Source organism: Ambystoma mexicanum, chromosome 2p (assembly GCF_040938575.1).
Source record: "Ambystoma mexicanum isolate Mex_15411 chromosome 2p, UKY_AmexF1_1, whole genome shotgun sequence".
Lineage (NCBI taxonomy): Eukaryota > Metazoa > Chordata > Amphibia > Caudata > Ambystomatidae > Ambystoma > Ambystoma mexicanum.
Window position 1 is genome coordinate 1,471,158,986 of NC_090923.1, and position 20,907 is coordinate 1,471,179,892.

The window sequence follows — 20,907 nt, forward strand, 5'->3', positions numbered from 1 at the left end:
TCGGAGTGGAGGTGTGGTGTTCAGGTTGAGTGGTTCTAGATTCTCTGAGTGACCTGGTCATAGAGTTTGACGGGGAGTCGAACCATATGTTGAAATCTCCTAGGATGGTGAGGGTTGGATGTAGGATGAAGTTGGCAGCCAGTGCTTCACCAAATGTGTCTGCAAAGTTTTTGTTATAGCTGGTAGGGGTCTGTAGATGAGTAGCAAGCTGTGTGAGGTTTGACAGTGCAAGTTGGGAGTTTTACCAGGAGGGATTCCCAGTCTGTGGTGCTGGTGGAGGTGTCCTTAGTTATTAGCTTGAATTAGTCTGTATAATATAGTGAGCCCCTTCCCCTTCACGATCTGTTCTGGATGGTGAGAATGTAGCCAGGTGGGAAGCGATTGTGCGCGACTGCTTCGTAGTAAGAGAACCAGGTCTCAGTAATGAATAGGATGTCTGGGTTTTCATCTGTGATGAGGTTGTAGATGTGGAGTATATTTTTGGAGACTGACCTGGCGTTTATGAGGGTGCAGGATATTTGGTGGGGTGCCCTTGTGGGTAGAGGGTGGGTGGGGTTGGGTTCTGGTGTGTGGACTGCCAGTGCAGAGGGAGCGACACAGTGGAGTGTGGAGATGAAGGAGCAATTGGAGTGGGGGAACATGGGGCAGAGGGGAAACGAGCTAGGACTGGGTTAGGTGTGGGCAGTGAGGTTTCGCTCCTATACTGGGGTGGGAGTGGTTGTGAACTGTCGGAGGATGGGTGATGCAACTGTGTCGGAGGATGGGTGATGCTAGGGGTGGCATTAGGTGCCTGTGGTCTCGCCCTTTCCTTGCATTAGGAGTGGTAATGGGTGTGTGGGTAAGAGTGGGCGGTTCTCTGGTGATTGGGGTGTTGGCTAGAGCTTCCATAACAGCGCGAAGGCCATGAGATTTGGGTGTGTTGTGTAGTTGAATGGAGACAGTGGGAGTGGTCGGAGGGTGGATGGTGCCGCTCTTAGCTGCGCAGAGCGGGATCTATGGGTGGGGGAAGAGAGGGACAAGTTGGGGGGGGGGGGTAAGGTCTGGTGGGTGTTGAGGAGAATTGTCCAAAATGTGCTAATTACTCTACCTTAGAGACCCCCAGCAACTTTGCTGGATTTTGAGGACTGAGAGCGAGACCCTTTTTACCCACCCTCTCATGTATTTAAATGTTGATTTTTGAACTCTGTTTTGGTTATGGAGTCTGACAAACTCTGTAGGCATCACCTTTTACATTGGGTCACCCTCAGTGCAGTGACACTGGAAAGTCTTTCAGATTTCCCAAAGGTTTAGAATATCTTTTCTTGGATAAACTACTGCTTCCAAGAGCGGTAAAGTGAAATTGACTTATACAATTGTAATTTTCTAGACCCAGCATACACTATCTTACCATAGGGCGCTAGAGGGGTTACCTAGTAACCCCTTTGGCTAGCTACTCGTGTAACAATTTTATGTTACCCTTTCCTCGATGAATGGCTGGTGGCAGTGGTTTACTTTTAACTACCATTGTGTGCTTTTACCGCGGGCTGCCGTTGCTGCTGCAGTAAAGCACCAAAGGGTGCAATTTTTGTCAAAATGGCCCCAGTCTTTTTTCGCCATTTCTTCTTGGAAAGATCCTTCTGGAGATTTACTCTGCGCGCAAAACCACGTTTGGTCCCTTGGTTCGCTTTGCCTTTGGCGGGATTCACGAGTGAAGGCTGCCTCTGGCTCCAGGGTGTCTGGTGGGGGCAGGAATTGAGGGAGGTGCCCAAAACCCCCCTGTGCTTAGTCTCCTAGGAGACCCAAATGCACTCTGTGGTGATTGGCCGGCTGACTGTCCGGCAACGACAGCCACCCTACTGGGTGGCTGACAGCTAAACTGGAATGAATGGGAGAAGCCTGCATAAAATGGAAAGGCTTTTTGGCTTGGAAGGCAGAGTCGACCTCTGGACGAAGGAACCAAAGAACTTTAAAAGGACGCCTGCTGCAACTCCTGGACCGTTGGTTTGCCCGGTGAAGCCCTGCTGCTGTGCTGAAACTCCAAATTCGAATCGACAGAGAATCCCCTGCAAGGACGACTTCTCCCTTTGAGTTGGTGGGACCAATGAACTCCAAAGTAAGCCACCTGGACATCCTTTCGGAGCTGGTTGCATTTCCAGTTGCTGCTGGAAACCGAAATGCCACCAGATTGTATGCGTTGCTTTTAAGTTGGCCAAGAGCTCCAGGAAGATCCTCCGGACTCCCAAGAAGCAGGACTGACCAAGCCTGAGCCACCTCAGAGTGCAGGACCCCAGATGCAAGGAAAATCCATCTCGACGGCCAGAAACCGCGTTTGTTGCTGTTTGCGGTAGTCAAGAGGAGCTGAAACACCGAAGTGCCACGTTTGAAGTTTACCGGTTGCGACCGGTAACCGTCCCATTGCAGTGCAGGAGTCCCCAGAAGTCCTCCCTCTTGACCCCACGACTGAGGCCCAGGAACAGTGAGTTCTGCAGAGCTGCCCAGGAACAGAAGTCATCAGCTGCACTTTTTCTTCAACCTAAAGGTACTGTAAAGTCTGAGAGAACTTCCCTCGTGTTGTGTAGCCACTTGTCCTCATTGGAGACTTGCTTGGTTGCATGTGTAGAGTTGCTGGTAGCTTCTTTACTTCACAAGCCTAAGCAGCTTGTGGCCCTGATGGTGAGAATTCTCAAAAATGGAGGCGTCTCGACGGCCTTGTGAGTTTTGGCGCTGGCACCCTTACTTGCAGAATGACCGGACTCATGTTGCTGATGTGGTTGCGGGGAGGGCTGCCAATCACGTGAATCGGCAGGTGTTGTCAAACTCGACGTACCCGTTGATGCCTTGGACCGCTTCGACTGATCCGCTGAGGCTGTACCATGGGTTGTGTGCTTGCCTCTATGGGTATCGTGTGCATCCCCGTTGCCGGGGTGTACATTCCCCATAGCAGGACTATCGTTGTGCCTGGTGGGGCCGGGGACGGACGCCGTGGAGCGCCAACGCTCCGATGTGAGGTCAATCAACCATGTTCGTCGCTTAGATCCTCATCCCTTTCGGCGGTTATGGTAGCGACGGGGCACTACTCTGGGCCTGCAACATGGCGTAGGCCGCCCACCGCTTGCCTCGACGCTCCTTGATCGTTTTAGGACGCAGGAGGTAGCAGTTCCGACAGGACGGCTAGTCATGATTGAGGGGTAAGACACTTATTGCACCGCCAGTGCTGGTCTTTCCAGGGGTATTTTCCCTTACAGGAAGGGCAAAATTTAAATGGTGTCCTGTCCATAGCTCAGGTGTGTGAAAGTGACGGGAAAACCAAAAGGGCAAAGAGAGGGGAGAAGGAAAGACATTCTTGAAAAGAATAGAAACCCCTAGACCCCACTCTCCCTACTGTATAGGCCCGCCAGAAGGCCCAGCCATGCAGTTGGCAGTGGTGGTCAGGAAGTAATCGAAGAGGGGACGAATAATATATAAACGACCGGAGGTCGGGAAGTATAACGATTTTTCAATAAGTAAGAGCTCTGCACAAGGCGACCAGCTAGCTGGGGGGAAAAAAACAAACTGAGGGACCTTGACGCGTGAGGGATTTTGGGTACACTAAACGTCCCGTTAGGGATAGTGTTACAGGCACGCCCATGTCGACGTCCCCTTTCGATCCTCGAAAGACGAGATGCAATGCTCTGCGGTTACCACTAGATTTCGGACTATATGCACAGCATTCGATTCTAAGCAGATTCACAAGCATCAGAATTACAGTGTTACATATCTCGCCCTTTTTAAAGAAAGCTCATTTAAAAACTGATGTTTAATAAATATTTATAACTGAAACGAATTTTGTTGCTACAGCTCTACAGCTCAAATGTACCCCTCTTGAGATAGGCCTGGCTGCTCAGTCACACTACCAACGTTTGTACTACAGACCTATAGCAAAAGGTGGGTTACCTAATACCAAGTAGACAAGTTTTTGTGTAGTCTCACAGTGTGTTACGACACCAATTCTTACCCAACAGCCTATTAGTGTTGTGTTGAGACAGCCTATTAGCATTTTGTTCTCTTGTTTAATGCCGATTTTGTAGATGATTTGGATTATCATCTGTGTAGTTGTAGCAGGTCAAGTTGTGTCTTTTCATGAGATCGATTAGTGGCGTCATATAGATGTTGGAAGAGAAGCAGCGTCATATCAATTTTGAAGAGAAGCCAGGATAACAAGGATCCTTGTGGTACGCCACAGGTGGTGTCCCTCAGTACGGATTTGAATGGTTTTATCCTTACTGTTTGTTCTTTCAGACAAGAAAGATTTAATCCAGCCAACTTGTGCCTGGTCCAATAGTTGGTTATTTTCTATGTGTTCCAATTTAAGTTCATCGGTCTCTAATAGTTTTGCTAGATAAGGAATGTATGAGATTGGTCTGTAGTTTGTCTCGGAAAGGGGGCAGGGGAATAGCTCAGGGGCAACGCGCTCGCCTTGGAAGCAAGACGACACAGGTTTGATCCCTGGTCCGCGCTTAGAAACCTCTGGGTATTAAGCGTATTATAAATAACCAATTATATATTTGAGAGGTCTTTCACATCGCTCTTTGTGTCTTGGTGCATTTGTTTAGACGATGAAGGTCCAGGATGGGTCGCCAACCGCCGGTCTTCTTTCGGACGAGGAAGTACCGCAAGTACACGCTGGAGCCCCAGAACCTCTTCGGGACGAGTTCTGTCGCGCCCTTTTTCAGCATTGCTCGTACCTCCAGAAGTAGCCGTGGGACGTGGTTTTCCTTCGTGGCCACAGGTGGTAAACGGGGACACTTTCTTTGGAATTCCAGAGTGTGTCCGCAGGCCAGCGCGCCCAGCACCCAACAGTCGGTGGAGATTGACTCCCACACGCTGACAAATTTCGCCAGCCGGCCTCCCACCGTGGTGCTTTGGTGGGGGCCTGATGCCACGGCCAGTTCAATCCTGCTTCGCTGAGGCCTTGGAGACGACGTCCTCTAGCCTTGCTGCGATCTCTGCAGGCCTCCTGTGACAATGAACGGGCCGATTGGCGGTACGATGAGGTACTGCCACCAAATCCTTTGGAGGCACCTTGAGACTTGCCTCCGGAGGTCCGAATGATGGCTGCCGTTGTTGGACAGAATCCAAGGCCCGGGCCGTCTCAGTGTCTGCCTTGATGGCCTGCAGTGACTCGTCCACTGCTTTGCCGAACAGGTTGTTCTCGTCAAAGGGCATGTCCAGTACCCTGGTCTGCACGTCCTGATGGAAATTGGTGGTCGTAAGCCAACCGCGCAGGCGAAGGCAAGCGCTGATGCGCATCTGCCAAAAGTGTCAGCGATGTCCGTGGCCACTGCAATGGCGTGGTCCGAAGCCACCTCGCCTTCCTGCTGGATTTCAAGGGCTTCCGCCCTCTTGTCGTCTGGGAGGAAGTCGAGGAGGAGAGCGATCTTGAACCACAGCTCCTTGTCGTAGCGCGCCACAATCGCGAGGGCGTTGGCCGCTTTGATGGTCGTCGCCGCCGACGTGATGACTCGTCTCCCCATGGTGTCCAGCTTCTTCCCCTCGCCGTCCGGTGGGGAAGTGGAGGTTGATCCCCGTCACCCCTGCCGAATTCTTCTTGGCCGCTGCGGAGACCACTGAATCCGGGGACGGCTGAGCTCTGAGGCACATCAGGGCGGAATCTGGGACCCCGGTACTTCTTCTCATACCGATCCCTCTTCGCCAGAGCTGTGGACGGGTTCTTGAGTAGCGACAGTCCTTCGTCCCCGTCGTCTAGTAAAGGTACTGAGAGGACGGTCTTCCTCTTGGCCTCCCGTCGCTGGTAGAGGAAGCCCTTCTTCTGTTCTTCGGGACAAAGTTGGAAGAGCTCCGAAGCTCTGGCGATCATGGCGTGGAAAAAACCAATTTTGTCGGTAGGGGAGGCCTGGGCAAGAGGTGATGGGAGAGCCGTCCCGTCATCATCCATCCCCGTCTCCGTTCCCGAATCATCACTCGGTGGAGGGGAACGAGGTGAAGGCTGGAAAGGAGGGGGGAGGATGTATTCGCCTCCTTGTTCGGTGGGCTTCCCGATGGTCCAGGCGCCGCTGGATCATCCGCTGGGGTTAAGGGCAACCTTGTCCTTATCTCCGTACACAGAGCCTGGATAGCCATCAAGATTGCTCCTGAGATGTCCTGTGCAATAGGCACCGGTTGCGACGGGAGCCACGGCTGGGAGTAGGGTCCTCCGTGTCCTCCACGGTCTGTGGCTCCTCGTCCGCTCCACCGTTGCCTTCTACATCTGCCTCGTCTGCATCCCTCCCGTAGGACCGGACTTCCAACTTCTTGTCCAGGATCTTTGCGACACCAGCCAACTCCTCTTCAGGAGGTGGTATCCTCTATCCGTTATGGCTACCGTGCCCCTCTCCCCCACCCCTTTTTCCACCCGGGGTTTCACAGGGGTCTTCTCGATAGGCTGAAAAGAGGATTCCCTCTGGGGTGGCAGGGAAACTCTAGGCCCGGAAGTTGTCTCCACTGGGGTCGCCTCCGCAGGCTTTGCCAGGGCCGCCATGACTCCTTCGATCGAGGCCTTAGCTGGGTGAATCATGGCCTTTACGACTTTGGGCGCGCCTGAGGCCTTAACCTTGGGGGGAGGGTCGCTGCCTCGCTCCCCCTCGGCTGCCGCTGTCGGGATCGACCAGGGCTTCTCCCGAAGCTTACCCGGGTTCTCCGACTTCCTCTTCACCGAGCCAGAGCGTTGGCTCGTGGTTGATGGCGTTGGTGACATCGCGCCCTGTCTGGCAGCCAAGGAGCCCGAACCATCGGCGCACCCGGTGCCCGCAGACTTGCGGTGCTTTGCCTTGCCTTTTTGTTGGGCCCCCGTTACCGGAGCACCCTCAAAGGTCTTAGAAGACCGCTCAGACTTCTCACCTGCTGCTGGGCTTTTCCCCTCCAGCCAGTTGGTGAATCTGGTACGACAATCCCTCATTGTCCGCTCGGACATGTTCTTACATAATGCAGTCCTTCTCCACGTGCGATTTGTCGTTGTGAAGGCAGAAGAGGCACAGAGAGTGCTCATCTTCCATGAAGATATTCTGTAATCCGCATCCAGGGCAGCTCCTGGACAGCTTGGATCCAGGCGTCCAGTTGCCTTTGTCCTGGGCCATGTCCACGCGGGGTGGGCCTCTAAGATCTTCCGGAATCCTCCGAGAAGCGTAAACTTGACAAAATTTGCCCTTGAGGGGTGTAGAACATTCCGAAACGGGTCCCAGTTGATCGGAAGTAGAATCGGTGGAGCTTGAGGCTCGATTGACCGAAAAAATAAGAGTCAACTCTTCGAAAAATCGCAAAACGCAGTAAAAGCTCGAGAGCTATAGCACGAGGACTCCCAACACTTGAACGTGCGGTATAAATCTGAAGATGGCTGCCAGAGAAGGGGCTTGGTTAGAGGGCAGTCATTGGCTGGGGGCTGTATGACCCAGAGACCAGTGATTGATACTAGTAGAAAGACAGTTCATAAACGAAACTGAAACTGATTTTTTCTTTACCGAGGATTCCCAGCCTGACGACGTGGAATATTCATGAGCATGTGAATCCATGCCAGAGTCTGGTATTGTTCTCCCTGGCATTTCGGTTTCCAGCAGCAACTCTTTCGAAACACAACCAGCTCCGAGAGGATGTCCAGATGGCTTACTTTGGAGTTGATTGGTCCCACCAACTCAAAAGAGAGAAGTCGTCCTTGAAGGGGCTTCTCTGTCGATACGAAATTGGAGTTTCAACACAGCAGCAGGGCTTCACCAGGCAAACCAACGGTCCAGGAGTTGCAGTAGGTGTCCTCTTCAAGTTTGGATCCTTCGTCCAGTGTTGCAGGTTTCTCCCATTCATTCCAGCCTAGCTGTCAGTCACCAAGCAGAGTGGCTGTCGTTGCCGGAGAGTCAGCCGGCCAATCACCAAAAAGTGCATTTAGGTGTCCTAGGAGACGAAGCACAGGGAGTTTTCAGGCACCTCCCTCACTCCCTGCCCCCACCAAACACCCTGGAGCCAGAGGCGGGCTTCACTCGTGAATCCCGCCAAAGGCAAAGCGAACAAAGGGACCAAACTGGTTTCCCGTGCAGAGTAAATCTCAAGAAGGACCTTTCCAAGAAGAAATGGCAAAAAAGAAGAACAGGGCCATTTTGACAAAAATGGCACCCTCGAGTGCTTTGCTGCAGCGGCAGCAGCCCGCGGTAAAAACACACCATGGTTGTTCAAAGTAAACCACTGCCACCAGCCATTCATCGAGGAAAGGGTAACATAAAAATGTTAAATGAGAAGCTAGACAAAGGGGATACTAGGTAACCCCTCCAGCACCCTATGGTAAGATAGTGTGTGCTGGGTCTAGAAAGTTACAATGTTAAGTAAAGTCAATTTCACTTTACTGCTCTTGGAAACAGTAGTTTATCCAAGAGAAGGTATTTAAACCTTTGGGAAATCTGAAAGACTGCACAGAGGTGCTGTGTGACAATGTAAAAGATGTTGCCTATGGAGTTTGTCAGACTCCATAACCAAAAGAAACATTTCAAAATCACATTAAAATAAGTGAGAGAGTGGGGAAAAAGGGACTCACTCTCTCCAGGTAAAAAAAAAAATCAAGTCCTCAAAATCCAGCAAAGTTGCTGGGTATCTCTAAGGTAGAGAGGAATTAGCACATTTCTGAGAATTCTCCCTAACACCACAATATGTACTTAATCTCCAAATATGACTTTCCTTTAATATTGCAAACGTTTGGATTTACGAAACTTCTAAACTTAGGCCAGCAAATGATGGGTCAAGCTTACATTATGCCAGACACTGCCCTGTGCAACACAGACTGCACCCAGCAGCACAGAGCACCTTGCAGTGAAAACCGTTTTAGGAGCCTTTGTCATTTCGATTTGTGTCCATTCATGCAGCTAACCTTTTACATATTACAGGCACTCATCTCACTAATGTCTTACTAACGTCTTACTTCAGCTGTACAGATAAATGCTGGATTGTTGCTCCTTTTAGGTAGGCAGTAAAAATAACTTCTGATGACAAAAAGATCAGTAAAACATAGCTAATCAAAGACGTTAGTTTGCTAGTCGAGATACTTTTCATGAGCAAACTCTGCTAATCAATGTTTGAAAACTAATTTAGGCCTTTTACCACTGGGAGAAAAAAAAAGAATATCAAAATTTTAGAAAAGACAAAACAGGTATAGCACTAGTTGTATTCCAGCTCCTTCGCACCATAGCCGGACAAAAAACAGATGTGACCAGTCGGTGACATCACCTAAAACCCCAACAACTATAGAAAAAGGGCCTGTGAGATATATATCACAACTGAAAGTCACGTTGACTGCAACTGGAATTGTATTTGCTCATTCAAAACGTCTGTCAGCTGTGAACACAAATCAAGTTATGTCCCAAACAGTCCCACTACAGTGCCTTAAATGGAGCTACATGATGTGTAGAAAGAATACAATATTAAAAACCAAATGGGCCCCACCCACTTACTCAGAAATGTGAAGAAAGATATCTGGTCCACCATCGGCTGGGGTGATGAAGCCATGGCCTTTGGAACGGCAAAAACATTTGCAGACTCCTTTGTACACAGGGCCTTCAGAAGCCCGCACCGACCTGAAGGGGGAATACAAAAAAGCAAACATTATCCCGAGCCAAAAGGAAATAATTGCATGAGTATGTTTATTTATTATTTCGTATTTATAGAGCGCATAACAGCCCAGGGGCATTGTGTCGCTGTTACAGACATTTGAGCTTAGTTGCCATATACATACATATTTACATGTTATGGTACAGTTTTACATGGTACTGATAGTGGTCTACTTGGGCAACAAATGTTGACAAAAGTTAATGAATTTGAAATTAATGCATGGACCATTTACTGACTTGTAAAGGAAATGCAGGCACAACATATTGTCGAAATGATTTAACTGTAATCCTCAATACTCTTAATTGAGTAAGGTCTGGAACAAAGAAGCAGGCATCTGCAGCTAACAGAACAAAAATATATCATGCCTTTCCCATCCTATGCAGGGAAAAACTTTTGTCCTTGAGTTCATTGATGCAACTTTTAGTACGCTGTATTTTACATAGCCTTCAAATATTGCATCCAAATTCAAAGAAATCATAGCTCCATTTTATTATAATAATGCTATTAAACAAAAATTTCCTCGATTTCTCAACAGCTTTATTAACAGGAAGGGGAGTTTATTTTTCCCCCTTTTCATAACATTATGAATGCTTTCTGCAAACTCCGTTTGTGCCAACTGGTGCTTCACTAAGTCAAAGCTTATACAAACAGTTCCTTGTATTATAGATAAAAGGTAAGGTTAAAAAAATAAAAAAAAGAAGAATAGGCCTAAAGAAAACCAAGGATGCATATCCTAAGTAATGATACAATACAGTAAATCATGCCCCATTCAAATTGCTCTTTAGAGGTTTTTGGAGATCTGCCCTCCCACTTGATGTGCAGATAGGTCATGATCCCAAAATAAATGCGTCCCAGATGTATGCTTATAGAGCAAGTTATTTCATCAGTCTCCATCAAACTCAAAGTAAAACAATTTACATACAACTTCTACTAATCCAGAGATGCTAGATATTTTTGCAATCCGAAAGTTTAAAAAATTCGAAATATGCAATGATCAGTTTTTCCCCTACCTTACGTCACGTATGTGGATGATAACAATTGTTTATAGTTTGCTCTGCATAGTACAAACCGGGGAAATGCGTGGGTCCATTTTTAGTTTGGGATATTAGGTGTCACAAGCGACACCTTTAAGCCGAAACTATTGCATTCCAGTACAGATCGGGATGAACGGCATGGGGGGGGGGGAGGGGGGTGAGAGACAATCTTCTAGGTGTTTGGTTATGTGCCTTCCCATGGCCATGCAAATCCCTAAGATATTCCCGCCGATTCCTGCCTCTGCCCGCCCAAAACACCTGCTCATGGGAACTCTTTGAGCTCGCTTTAATCAAGTGTTACCATCAGGCATTGCATTCAAAGTACCTGCCAAGGTTTGTTCAAAGCAGTCTTGAGAGTTACTCACTTAATTTGAGTTGTAAACACGCTACTGGTGTAATCAAAAGGCCTTACGGGGTCTACCTTCAGCCAATCGATTTATTTAGCACGCTGTGTGTCCTACACTGAGGTCCTGTTAAAAACCGGCACAGCAGTACTGGTATTAACTACCCATTCATTGTAGCAGGTGCAAAATGGTGCGAGTACCCGAGAATCTAATAGCAGTGCCTGGCAAAAGCTGAATACTTATGCGCAAGCCAAAAAGGTTGGCTTTGCTAATGAGTGAAATTTGGCAAGTGCCTTTCCCAGGCCTACACAAAATTGGGTTCTACGTCCTTTCATCAACACCCGTTTTTACGACGGGTTGCTGCAGGATTTTTTATTCCGGTTCCCCCCACCCCCAAATTTGCCCTTGCCCTTTCCCACACCGCCCAAAAAAATTAAATTAAGTTTTTCGGGTAAAACCTTGCCACAAAACATCAAACGTACAAACGGGCTTAGATGAAAGGACACAATACCACAACATTGTAGCAACCTGTTAGCATTGCCAATGCTGGTTATAATAGGCTTTTTTTGGTTTCTATCCTGGCATGCTAGAAGGGATGCCATAAATTATTATCTCTTCTATTTCCAGCAGAGATAAATTATCTGTCATTTTGACTAATTTAGAAGGCTGTGTTAATACATTTTTAAGATGTAATTTGTGCTGAATGTTTCCAATATCATTTATGACTTGAGTCCTACGTCGATAAATAAAAGACAGAAATTTCAAACTTTCCTCTAATTATTTCTTGCAGAACATCCATGTACACCGAAAGTGGCAATGTAGAATAAGAAAACTCGGATAAAGACCAAGAGGTCATTTTGACCTAGTCATTTGAGAAACTATTTTATCCTTTTCAAATGCGCAATAATTCTAAACAATAGTCACTTAATGCATCCTATGTTTAAGTTGAACAACATATTGAGTGAACATTCCGCTTGAAATGCATGTGCCATTAACTAGTTTTTCATTGGTGTCATGTACAAATGCAAGGCATCAACAATTCTGGTGCACACAAGTATTCTGGAGAAGAGGTTTCGCACGTAACCCAATGTGAAATGTCCTCTTTTGTACACAGTGGGCCTCATTACACGGATGGCGGTAAGGAACTAACGATACCGGTAAGGGATTACCGGTATCGTTAAATTCCCTTGCCGATTATAACCCGGCCAATCGTTATTAGCGGCACCGCTAAGAACGGTGCCACTAATAGCGGCTAGTCCGCGGGCGCGCGACCCCTCATCCCGTAAATAGCGGCATGGCGCTATTAGCACCCAATCACAAGCCATGCGGACATGCTAATAGCGGCATGGATCAGCCCTCAAAATCCCATACCGGCATGGCGTAAATACTGCTATCACGAACCACCCGTTAAGAGAACTGAGCATTGTTCACACCTGCCACAGGTGGACACAATCAGAACAGGTGGAGGCAATGGAGACTGTGGCAGCACAAAAGGAGAACACCACACCCCTTCACCCACCCCTTCCCACACCAAGATGGTTCCAATACTAGCAGCATTACATGGGCTGGAGGACATGATTGCATTGCAGCACCAACAACAGGCAGCACAGAGGAGACGCAGGAGGAGGGTGAGACAGGCGCAGCAAGCACCACCAGGGCACCTAGTAATACCACAGAGGCAGCCACCAATCCCCAGGATCCGAGCCAGTCCATTCAACCTAACCCCTGAGCAGATACACACCCTGTACCGCCTGGACCTGGATACCATCACCAGCATCGTGGACATGATACACAACGACATTGTGAGCCTCAGACATCCGAACTGCCATCCCCCCTCTAATGAAGGTGGTGACTGTGCTCCACTTCCTGGCCACAGGCATACAGTAGGGCAGATGCATGGCATCTCACAAGCAGTATTCTCACGCACGCTGACCCAGGTGCTCGATGCCCTCCTGAAGCACCCAAGTGAACACATATCCCTGCCACGGACTGCCCAGGAGATCACAAACACCAAAGTTGGCTTCTATTCACTGGCAGGTATCCCAAGTTGCATTGGGGCCATCGACTGTACCCATGTGGAATTGGTGGTCCCACATCACAATGAAGTAGTCTACCAAAATAGAAAGCAATTCCACTCCATCAATTTCCACTCCATCAATGTCCAAATGGTATGTGACTCAAACAAGATAATCACACATTGTTGTGCCCGATATCTCGGATCAATCGATGGTCCTGTGGAACTCAACCATGCTCCATGGAGCGACAAGCCGGACAATGTTTGTGGCTACTTGGTGAGTAGCAGGGCAAGCACATGGCAGTGTGATGTGGGGTGTGATTAAGAGATGCATACTCCAACTGGGTGTGATTTGGGGGGGGGGTGTGCATACTCCAACTGGGTGTGATTGGGGGGGGGGGGAGATGCATACTCCAACTGGGTGTGATTGGGGGGGGTGAGATGCATACTCCAACTGGTTGTGGACTGTCGTCCGTAGAACAAATGGACATACAGATGTATGCCAATGTCCATCAAGGAAGGCCACAATTTACTGGAAAAGAACCCACATGCAATTTGAAGCTGCACAACATTGAAAACAATCCAAGATGCCAAACATGACATCCATCCACATGCACATTGCACATCATGCCACACCACATATGACACAAATCAGCAACATGGCGTCAATATAGTAATAGAAAATTAGCGCTGCACAACATCAATACAGCAATGGCCCTTGAGTGCATGCAAAGGGATCACCTCTAGCTATTGCACTGAACCACACCCCTACACCACCACTGAAGTGACGCTTCACAGCATGGCAACATCAATGTCAGAATGGCAGTACACTAGCAGTGACCCAGGACATGTCATTGACTGTCGGAGGCATGCATGGGGCATGTCCACTTGCAGGGACGAGCTCACCTTCGCACATTGCAGTTACACAGATCATCTGCATGCATGCTGGGATTCGTGGATGCCAATCACAATGCAAAGTCGATTAGGGTGATATGTACATGTTGCACATGAGGTGAACAGTAACAAGTCCCCATTCTTGCACCCATGCAGGTGATGCTGGCTATCCCCTGAAGAGGTGGCTCCTTACCCCTGTACGGAACCCACAGAACAGGCACGAAGAGGACTACAATCATGCACATACCCGTACCCGCGTCGTGATTGAGCAGACATTTGGCCTTTGTAAAGACTGGTAGGGGGTGTCTGCACTTCCGCTCTCTATATGGTAGAGGAGAGGCACAGAGGACCCCAGCCAAGATTCTCTATAAGGTAGCAATGGACGAGCAATCAAGGCCTAGCTTCTCAGGAGGTGATGCAGGCTGGTTCTTAAGTACAGTGTAGTCCCCGAACCCCCACAAAGGAATGTCCACACACTGTATTACTGAAAACACAGTCTTTATATAATTAATATTCAAAAGGTATGTACACGATCACAATAACGCACTTTGTACTCGGAAGTCAATAATGATAAATATATACAATTGTAAAGTGGTACCACCAATGTTATCGAATCTCATTAAAGTGCATCAACTATACGGTTAAAATGTCACACAGATCAATAACGAGGAAACCAGCAATAGAGATAGGCAGGAACTTAAGATGGTTGAAACAATAGGCAGGATGCTGGCCTCGTTACCTAGACACAGCTCTGTGTGGAGATCCCCCCCCCCCACCTGGGCAACCTATAAATAAAGATATATAGCACAAGCCCAGGCCATATATTGTTCAATAGTCTTAGTTCCTCCTATTAAGGTTTTACCCGCCCCAATGTACCTGGTGGAGTAGAGTTCTCCGAAGATGCGTCGACCGATCCTTCTTGAGTGACTCCCTTTAAGGCAGGAGCCACGGATCGTCGAGAGGTGTCTGGGAACTCGGCGTTCGGTGTCGGAGAATCGACGGCCCTTCTTGAGGCGGGACTCACGGGTTGTCGAACGTCCGACGGTGAACAGGGTGAACTACGGCAGGGAAGTGGCAGCTTCGTTCCTAGCGGTGCTCGTCGACGACAGAGCGTTGGCGTCCTGCAAGGAAGAGGCGTGCGGGGCACCTCGGTGACGACAGTTCTGGACCGCAGAGAAATGATGAAGAACTGTGGACCAGCAAGGGCGTCGGGTCTTTAGGTGGCGGGAAACCCACTGGTGGATGCTCCTCGGCGCGTCGACGGTCGGGCCTTCTCCAGCGGAAGACAAGCGGATGACGATGCAGGCGAGAGCGTCCGATGATCAATTGAAGTTCTTAGGCAAACGGGAGCACGGCGGCTCCGGTCGGCAACGGCGGTCGTCGACAGTGGCGGACAACAGTCAGAGTGTTTCTCCTTGGAGTTCCGCAGCAGTCCCCGTATCGGGTCGGCAGCCTGTCAAAGGTCTGTCTACCAGGGAGCGTTGGCAAAGATCAGCTGTGCACGATGGTCCCTCGTAGCTCGGGAAGAGGGCGCCTTACCAGGTCCAGGTCCTTGGCAACACAGCAGCTTTCAGATTGCGAGGGAGAGCAACAGCACTCCTTCTCGTCCAGCAGGGCTTCAAGGTCAAGCGTCAGTTACTCCAGTTACTCGTAGTAGTGGACTTCAGCTTTTGAACACCACTCCTAGCAGTGAGAGGTCCCCAGATATACTGTTGATCTGCCATTCATTCCGCTGGGTCACACTCAAGCATCCAATCATGACTACGGGCATTCAGGCAGGCAGGCAGCCAATCAGGCACACGAGGTATTCAGGCCATTCCCTTCTCTCTAGACACTCACACCAAGTTATGTGTATTGGGACAAGTACTGAGCCATTCAACACTCCGTGCTGCATTGATACCGGTTTCGGGCAGGGTTGTCTCAGTCATTGTGTCAACCACCAGATACTAGACACCCACAACACAGAATGCATATTCGTCACACACTCTATTCACCCAGGTCCCACCCAATGGAGGTACCCACAACATACATCACCGGGAAGGCTCCAGCTAGTCTGGCCGGGCCTTCACAACAACACCATATATGGCATTTCCACCCAACAGCCAGTCAGGGGGAAGGGACAGAGTCAGGGCTTCCCAGGACTTTGGGAAAACAAGGTAATGGGTAATAGAAAGCAAGAGGCCACGGGGGCCATCTTGTTTTCCATCAGGAATCAACTGATCCCAATGGCAGGGCCGGGGTATCCCAAAATGGAGGATACTCTGCGCACCTGTCAAATTCAGCATGGAGCTGCCACCAGCCCATACCCTGCTCTGCGGGCCACCCACAGGTGCCCAAAAACATACACTAGGGGCACAGGGTTGTACCCCCACCCATGGGTGCCAGAAGGGTATCCCACCCCGTTCACCAAACCAAAAGAGAGCTGCACCACCAGGAGTCCCACATGAACTCCTGCGCGGAAAACACAACAGAACACATGATAACAAGCAGTAAAGGACAAGGATACGGAGGCCCTATCCCTCCGATGCATTTCCAGCATCACAAAGACAAGGTTCCGGTGCCTAAGCAGGTCGGGTGGGGCTCTCCTGTGCATCCATGAGAAGGTGGCCAAGATCACCATGGCATGTGTCATGCTGCACAATATGTGTAACAGACGGGATGTGCCACTGCCCCCGACGTTGAAATGCAACCACCTGATGACGATGATGATGGGGATGAGGACGGAGGGGACAGGGCTGCAGGTCATGCAAGAGGCGATGCCCAGGAGGGACGCGATGTGCGTAAGCATCTGATCAACCAAATATTCTGAGACACATGGTTCAACTCTGTTGGCTGGATATGGGTATTAGTGCACTGGTGTTTGTGGTGAAGCGCACAATGGGCCCTGTTCCCAATAAAGTACACATACACAATGATGAAGTCCAAGCCTGTGTTTTAACTAGTCACCAGTGTATTGAACATATCATGAGATGAAAAAGTGCATGCACCCAACTATGCCACCACCCTTTCCCCCCTCCCCCCCACAACAACCCCATGTGTGGCTTACACAACGTTGGTGTCCTGCTGCACATGTGCCAGCTAGACCCTGCTATCCCTAATTCCCATTCCCACCACCACCATTAGGAGGTTGGGAGGGTGTGCGCCTCATGGTGCGCAAGGAGCGGCGGTGGGGGCTTGTCTGGCTTGAACTTGCAGATGAGGAGGTGCCCGATTGTCCCTGTGGTGGTGGTGGTGGGTACTGTCGGTCCATCGCGTCCGCTATGCGCGCGAGGACCTGCCTCAGTTGTGCCATCTCCTCGCACAGCCTGTTAGTACAGGCTTCCATGGCCTCCCTCGACTGCCTAGCATTTTCCGTGACCTCCCCCCTCAGACGGGCAGCCTCATCTACATGCTGGCCAACCAGCACTGTAATATCCTCCTGGCGCTGCCTGATGGTGGCCAGGTCATGGCCACTGTGGCCGTCTCGTGGTGTGGCTGCTGCACCTTCCTCTATGTCTCGGCCACCAGGTGAGGCCACCTGTGGGCTCCAGCACCCTGCCGTGGTCTCCTCGCCAGACTGGCCATGGATACTGGATGGTGGTGTTGCCCGTGGGCTTGCTTCTCGGGATCCTGGAGGGCTGGGGTTGTGCATTTACATGGGGAACTCACTGGGGTCCTCCACGTCAGACAGCGGCGCAGTGGCTGCTGCCTCACCAGTCGAACTGGTGGCAGCGGAGAGTGGGCCCTCCGTGGGTGTGTCCTGTGTTGGTGGGGGATCACAGCAGTGGGAGCGGCAATTGTTGCAGCCGTGGATTCAGGTCTTGGTGCAGTGGCACTCTTGCTATGTTTGCCCCTCTGCAGGTGCTCACGCCTCCCTGTGCCCCTTGATGTGGTGGCAGTGTTCCCTGTCTCCCGTGCCCTGACTTGTTTTTTGGCAGGGGGAGCCTGAGTCGCTGTGTCCTGTTCTTCACTGTCGGTCTGTGAGCCTGTGGGGGACAAAGAGGGGGATGGCATTGGTGATGGTTCAACGTGCTTCATGCAGATTCTGTTCATCATGCTGTTCTGTCATTGGGACTTCATTAGTGGCCATTCAGTTCATGGGGAAGTTGAGTGGGTCATCCATGCATGGGTCTGTGTGGCACATGTCTGTGGTGATGCGTGCGTGCATGTGTGTGTGTTGGAGTGTGACACTCACATGGGCAGGGTTGTGTGCATGTATGTTTGTGGCCACATCCACAAGGTGATTCTGGGCTCACATTTGGGGGGTGCATCACCATTCACAGTGCATTGTTTCATGTGTACACTCACCTCCATCTGATGTTGTGGCCGCACCACACTCTGTGTCCCCGACTCCCTCGATGGATTCTACGCCAATCGTGCTGGCGCAGGTCTCCTCCCACTCCCTGAGTTTGATGGGCGAATCAGCGCCACCTCTTGTGGCCATGGCCAGCTTACGGTTAGCAGACAGTATGCTGCGGACCCGGAGGCGGAGATCGTCCCACCGCTTCCTGCACTCTTGACGATGCGGGTGGTGGTGCCCACCGCACTGACTTTCAGGGCCCCCTCTGCCCAGATGGCCTTTTTATTTAAATCAGGGTCTCCCACCGCATGTCAGTAGCAAAGACAACATCAGCGTTTGCTGCAAGGGTCTCCGTCAGCATCATCAGCTCCTCATTCGTGAATTTCTCTTTGCGCTGGTGGTCTGCACCTTTCTTGATTGCCTTTGGCATTGTGAGGGGATCCTTGAGGCTTTGGGATTGCACTGGTGTGGAAACAGGTCCTGGGGGCAGAGGATGGCAATGGATTGTGTTTTTAAAGATGGCCGCCGTACTCTTTCCCGGTCCTGTGCGATGACGCTATTCTGGTTCCGCAATTTTACGGTGACCGCTATTAGCGGTCGCTGCTATTAGCATATTGCAGGAGGTCCGAAGTGCTATCAGAGCTTTCATCGTGCCTCTAAGGGTCTTTTTGGGGTCTTTAGCGGCATGGCGGTAGGATCATTACCGGCATGGCGCTGTGCTCGTGTCCGCGTACTCGTAATGGCACGCAATTAGCGGCCTCTTCCCAAGGTGGACACGTTATTAGCACCATGCTGGTAAAGGCCGGAATTTAGCGCATAACGTGTAATGAGGCCCAGTGAGTGAAAGGGGAGCAGATGGGCAGGCGAGTGGCGAGTTGGGAGGTGAGTGGTGCGTGGAGAGGGCAAAACAAACAGGGTTCTGGGAGTCTCTCTACGAGCACGAACACAGCCCATTAACCTGTTCTTGGGTGGATGGCCCCTGGGAGAGTCAACCACGTCTTTTGCTCACTGTCCCAATCACAGGAGATTGGAGATGGAGATTAAATTAACCAATTATGCAACTCATTGCACCAGACAGAATAGGGGTTATGAAATATATTTATTTCTTCTGTGTGCAACATTACACTACAGACGTTGTGGATCTGTTTACTGTGGAACTGCAGCAAATTGGATTCTGCTCTGCCGGAGTACAAGTGTGAATAGGGGTAAATATGCCCACTCATCCCTCACACTTCTACAAACCAAAAGCCAATGCAAACAAAAAGGTACAACAGGCATATGTCCTTCGTCTTTTGTATTAACATAGGTCGACAAAAGGCTATTAAGAGAGGGTGTGAATGGGATCCACTAGTGACCCAAACAGTAATACAGTCCAAAATCCAGTCAGTGTGGAGGCCCTTGTATTCTTGCCACTCTTCTCTTCATTGGAGTATCATTTCACTTTTTGCACACTTTCTCCCGCTGCACACCTTGCTTCCCTCAGTTTCCTCTTGCCCATCTGTTAAAACAGTTTTTCAGAAGTCCAAAGGGCTTAGTAAAACCATTCAACTGAGGCAGTACAAGACTCTACTTTTAGTACAAGGATGTACCCCCCCCCCCCCACCAAGTTCATGGTAGCGTAGACAGAGCAGCAAGACTGATCTTAGGAGCGAGAGAGGGCTTTAGAATCAGTACAAATGAAATTGTAATACAAATGGTCCAAAGAAACACTATGTATTGTAAAAATAAAGGATTTATTTAAATACAGGTAGGCCCAGATAAATCTAGGGGCAAGTACTATCACACATTATATGTAATCACAATTATCAAAACACAACACTATGCTTGAAATTCCACAGACCAAAGCATAAACCTTATTTGGAATACCCAACAGTAGTTCTAGGGAAGTCAAAACCTTTTCATACACATTCAGTATAGGTCACACATTCTTGGGGAGTAAAACCCAATGGTTACTTTCACAATTACATTCAGTAAGGCAAGGGCAGTAGACCCTACCGGTTGTGCAATGAGACTCGTAACAAATCACATAATCAGTCAACTGGATAGTATACGTTTCATGAATAGTAGAACACTTATTCCAGGTACAGTGATAACACACAGTTATACTAGGTGAGTAAAACCTAAGGATGTAATATTCAATTACAGGTGCTTTTGAGATAAGCAGTAACTCATTTTTGGGATGGCACACAGCTAACTCAAGGCAAGTAAAACCCATATACTTTAACCTCACAATGAAGTCCAGGGTAGATCTTTCCCAGATATACAAGTACCTTATGTGTGACTTATGAGGGACAGTTGGAACCAAAGACTCTCTGGGAGTCTGTCTACAACAGTAAAGGGAAAGCAAAACCCAATGTTACACTTTACTTAATGACTCAAAGCTAGTCTAGGTAGGTAATAACCTAATACAGATGTATTCTGGACAGGCTAGCAGCAAGTCAAGGAAAGCAAGACCCAGATGGGGGGAATGCTCATACATTATCCTAACAGGAATAATCTGGTGAAACCAACATTACGTTTGGCAAGAGGCACAACCTAATCACAGGTGAGTAATATACCTTCACATCTACTTTCTATTAGAATGGCAAAATGTTAACCATACTTTTAAGAATAGTGCATCACACATCCTAGGTAAGTAAGAACCTTTTCTAACTGTGCATTCTTAGAGTTATAGTTACCAACCACCTCTTTTACAATTAAGTAATTTTAAACACTTATTTTCTTTTCTAGTCTATAGGCCCAATC

At 49.3% G+C, this 20,907-nt stretch overlaps 1 protein-coding gene across 2 annotated transcripts in view; it reads right to left on the reverse strand.

Moving 5' to 3' along the window:
• The window catches only part of CARHSP1 (calcium regulated heat stable protein 1), a 210,174-nt gene that overhangs the window by 105,680 nt on the left and 83,587 nt on the right, over positions 1 to 20,907 (reverse strand). For both annotated transcript variants that reach the window (XM_069646083.1, XM_069646082.1), the window contains one exon: positions 9,441 to 9,563. In XM_069646083.1, coding sequence (XP_069502184.1) covers positions 9,441 to 9,563 — 123 coding nt within the window. The remainder of the gene's footprint in view (positions 1 to 9,440; positions 9,564 to 20,907) is intronic.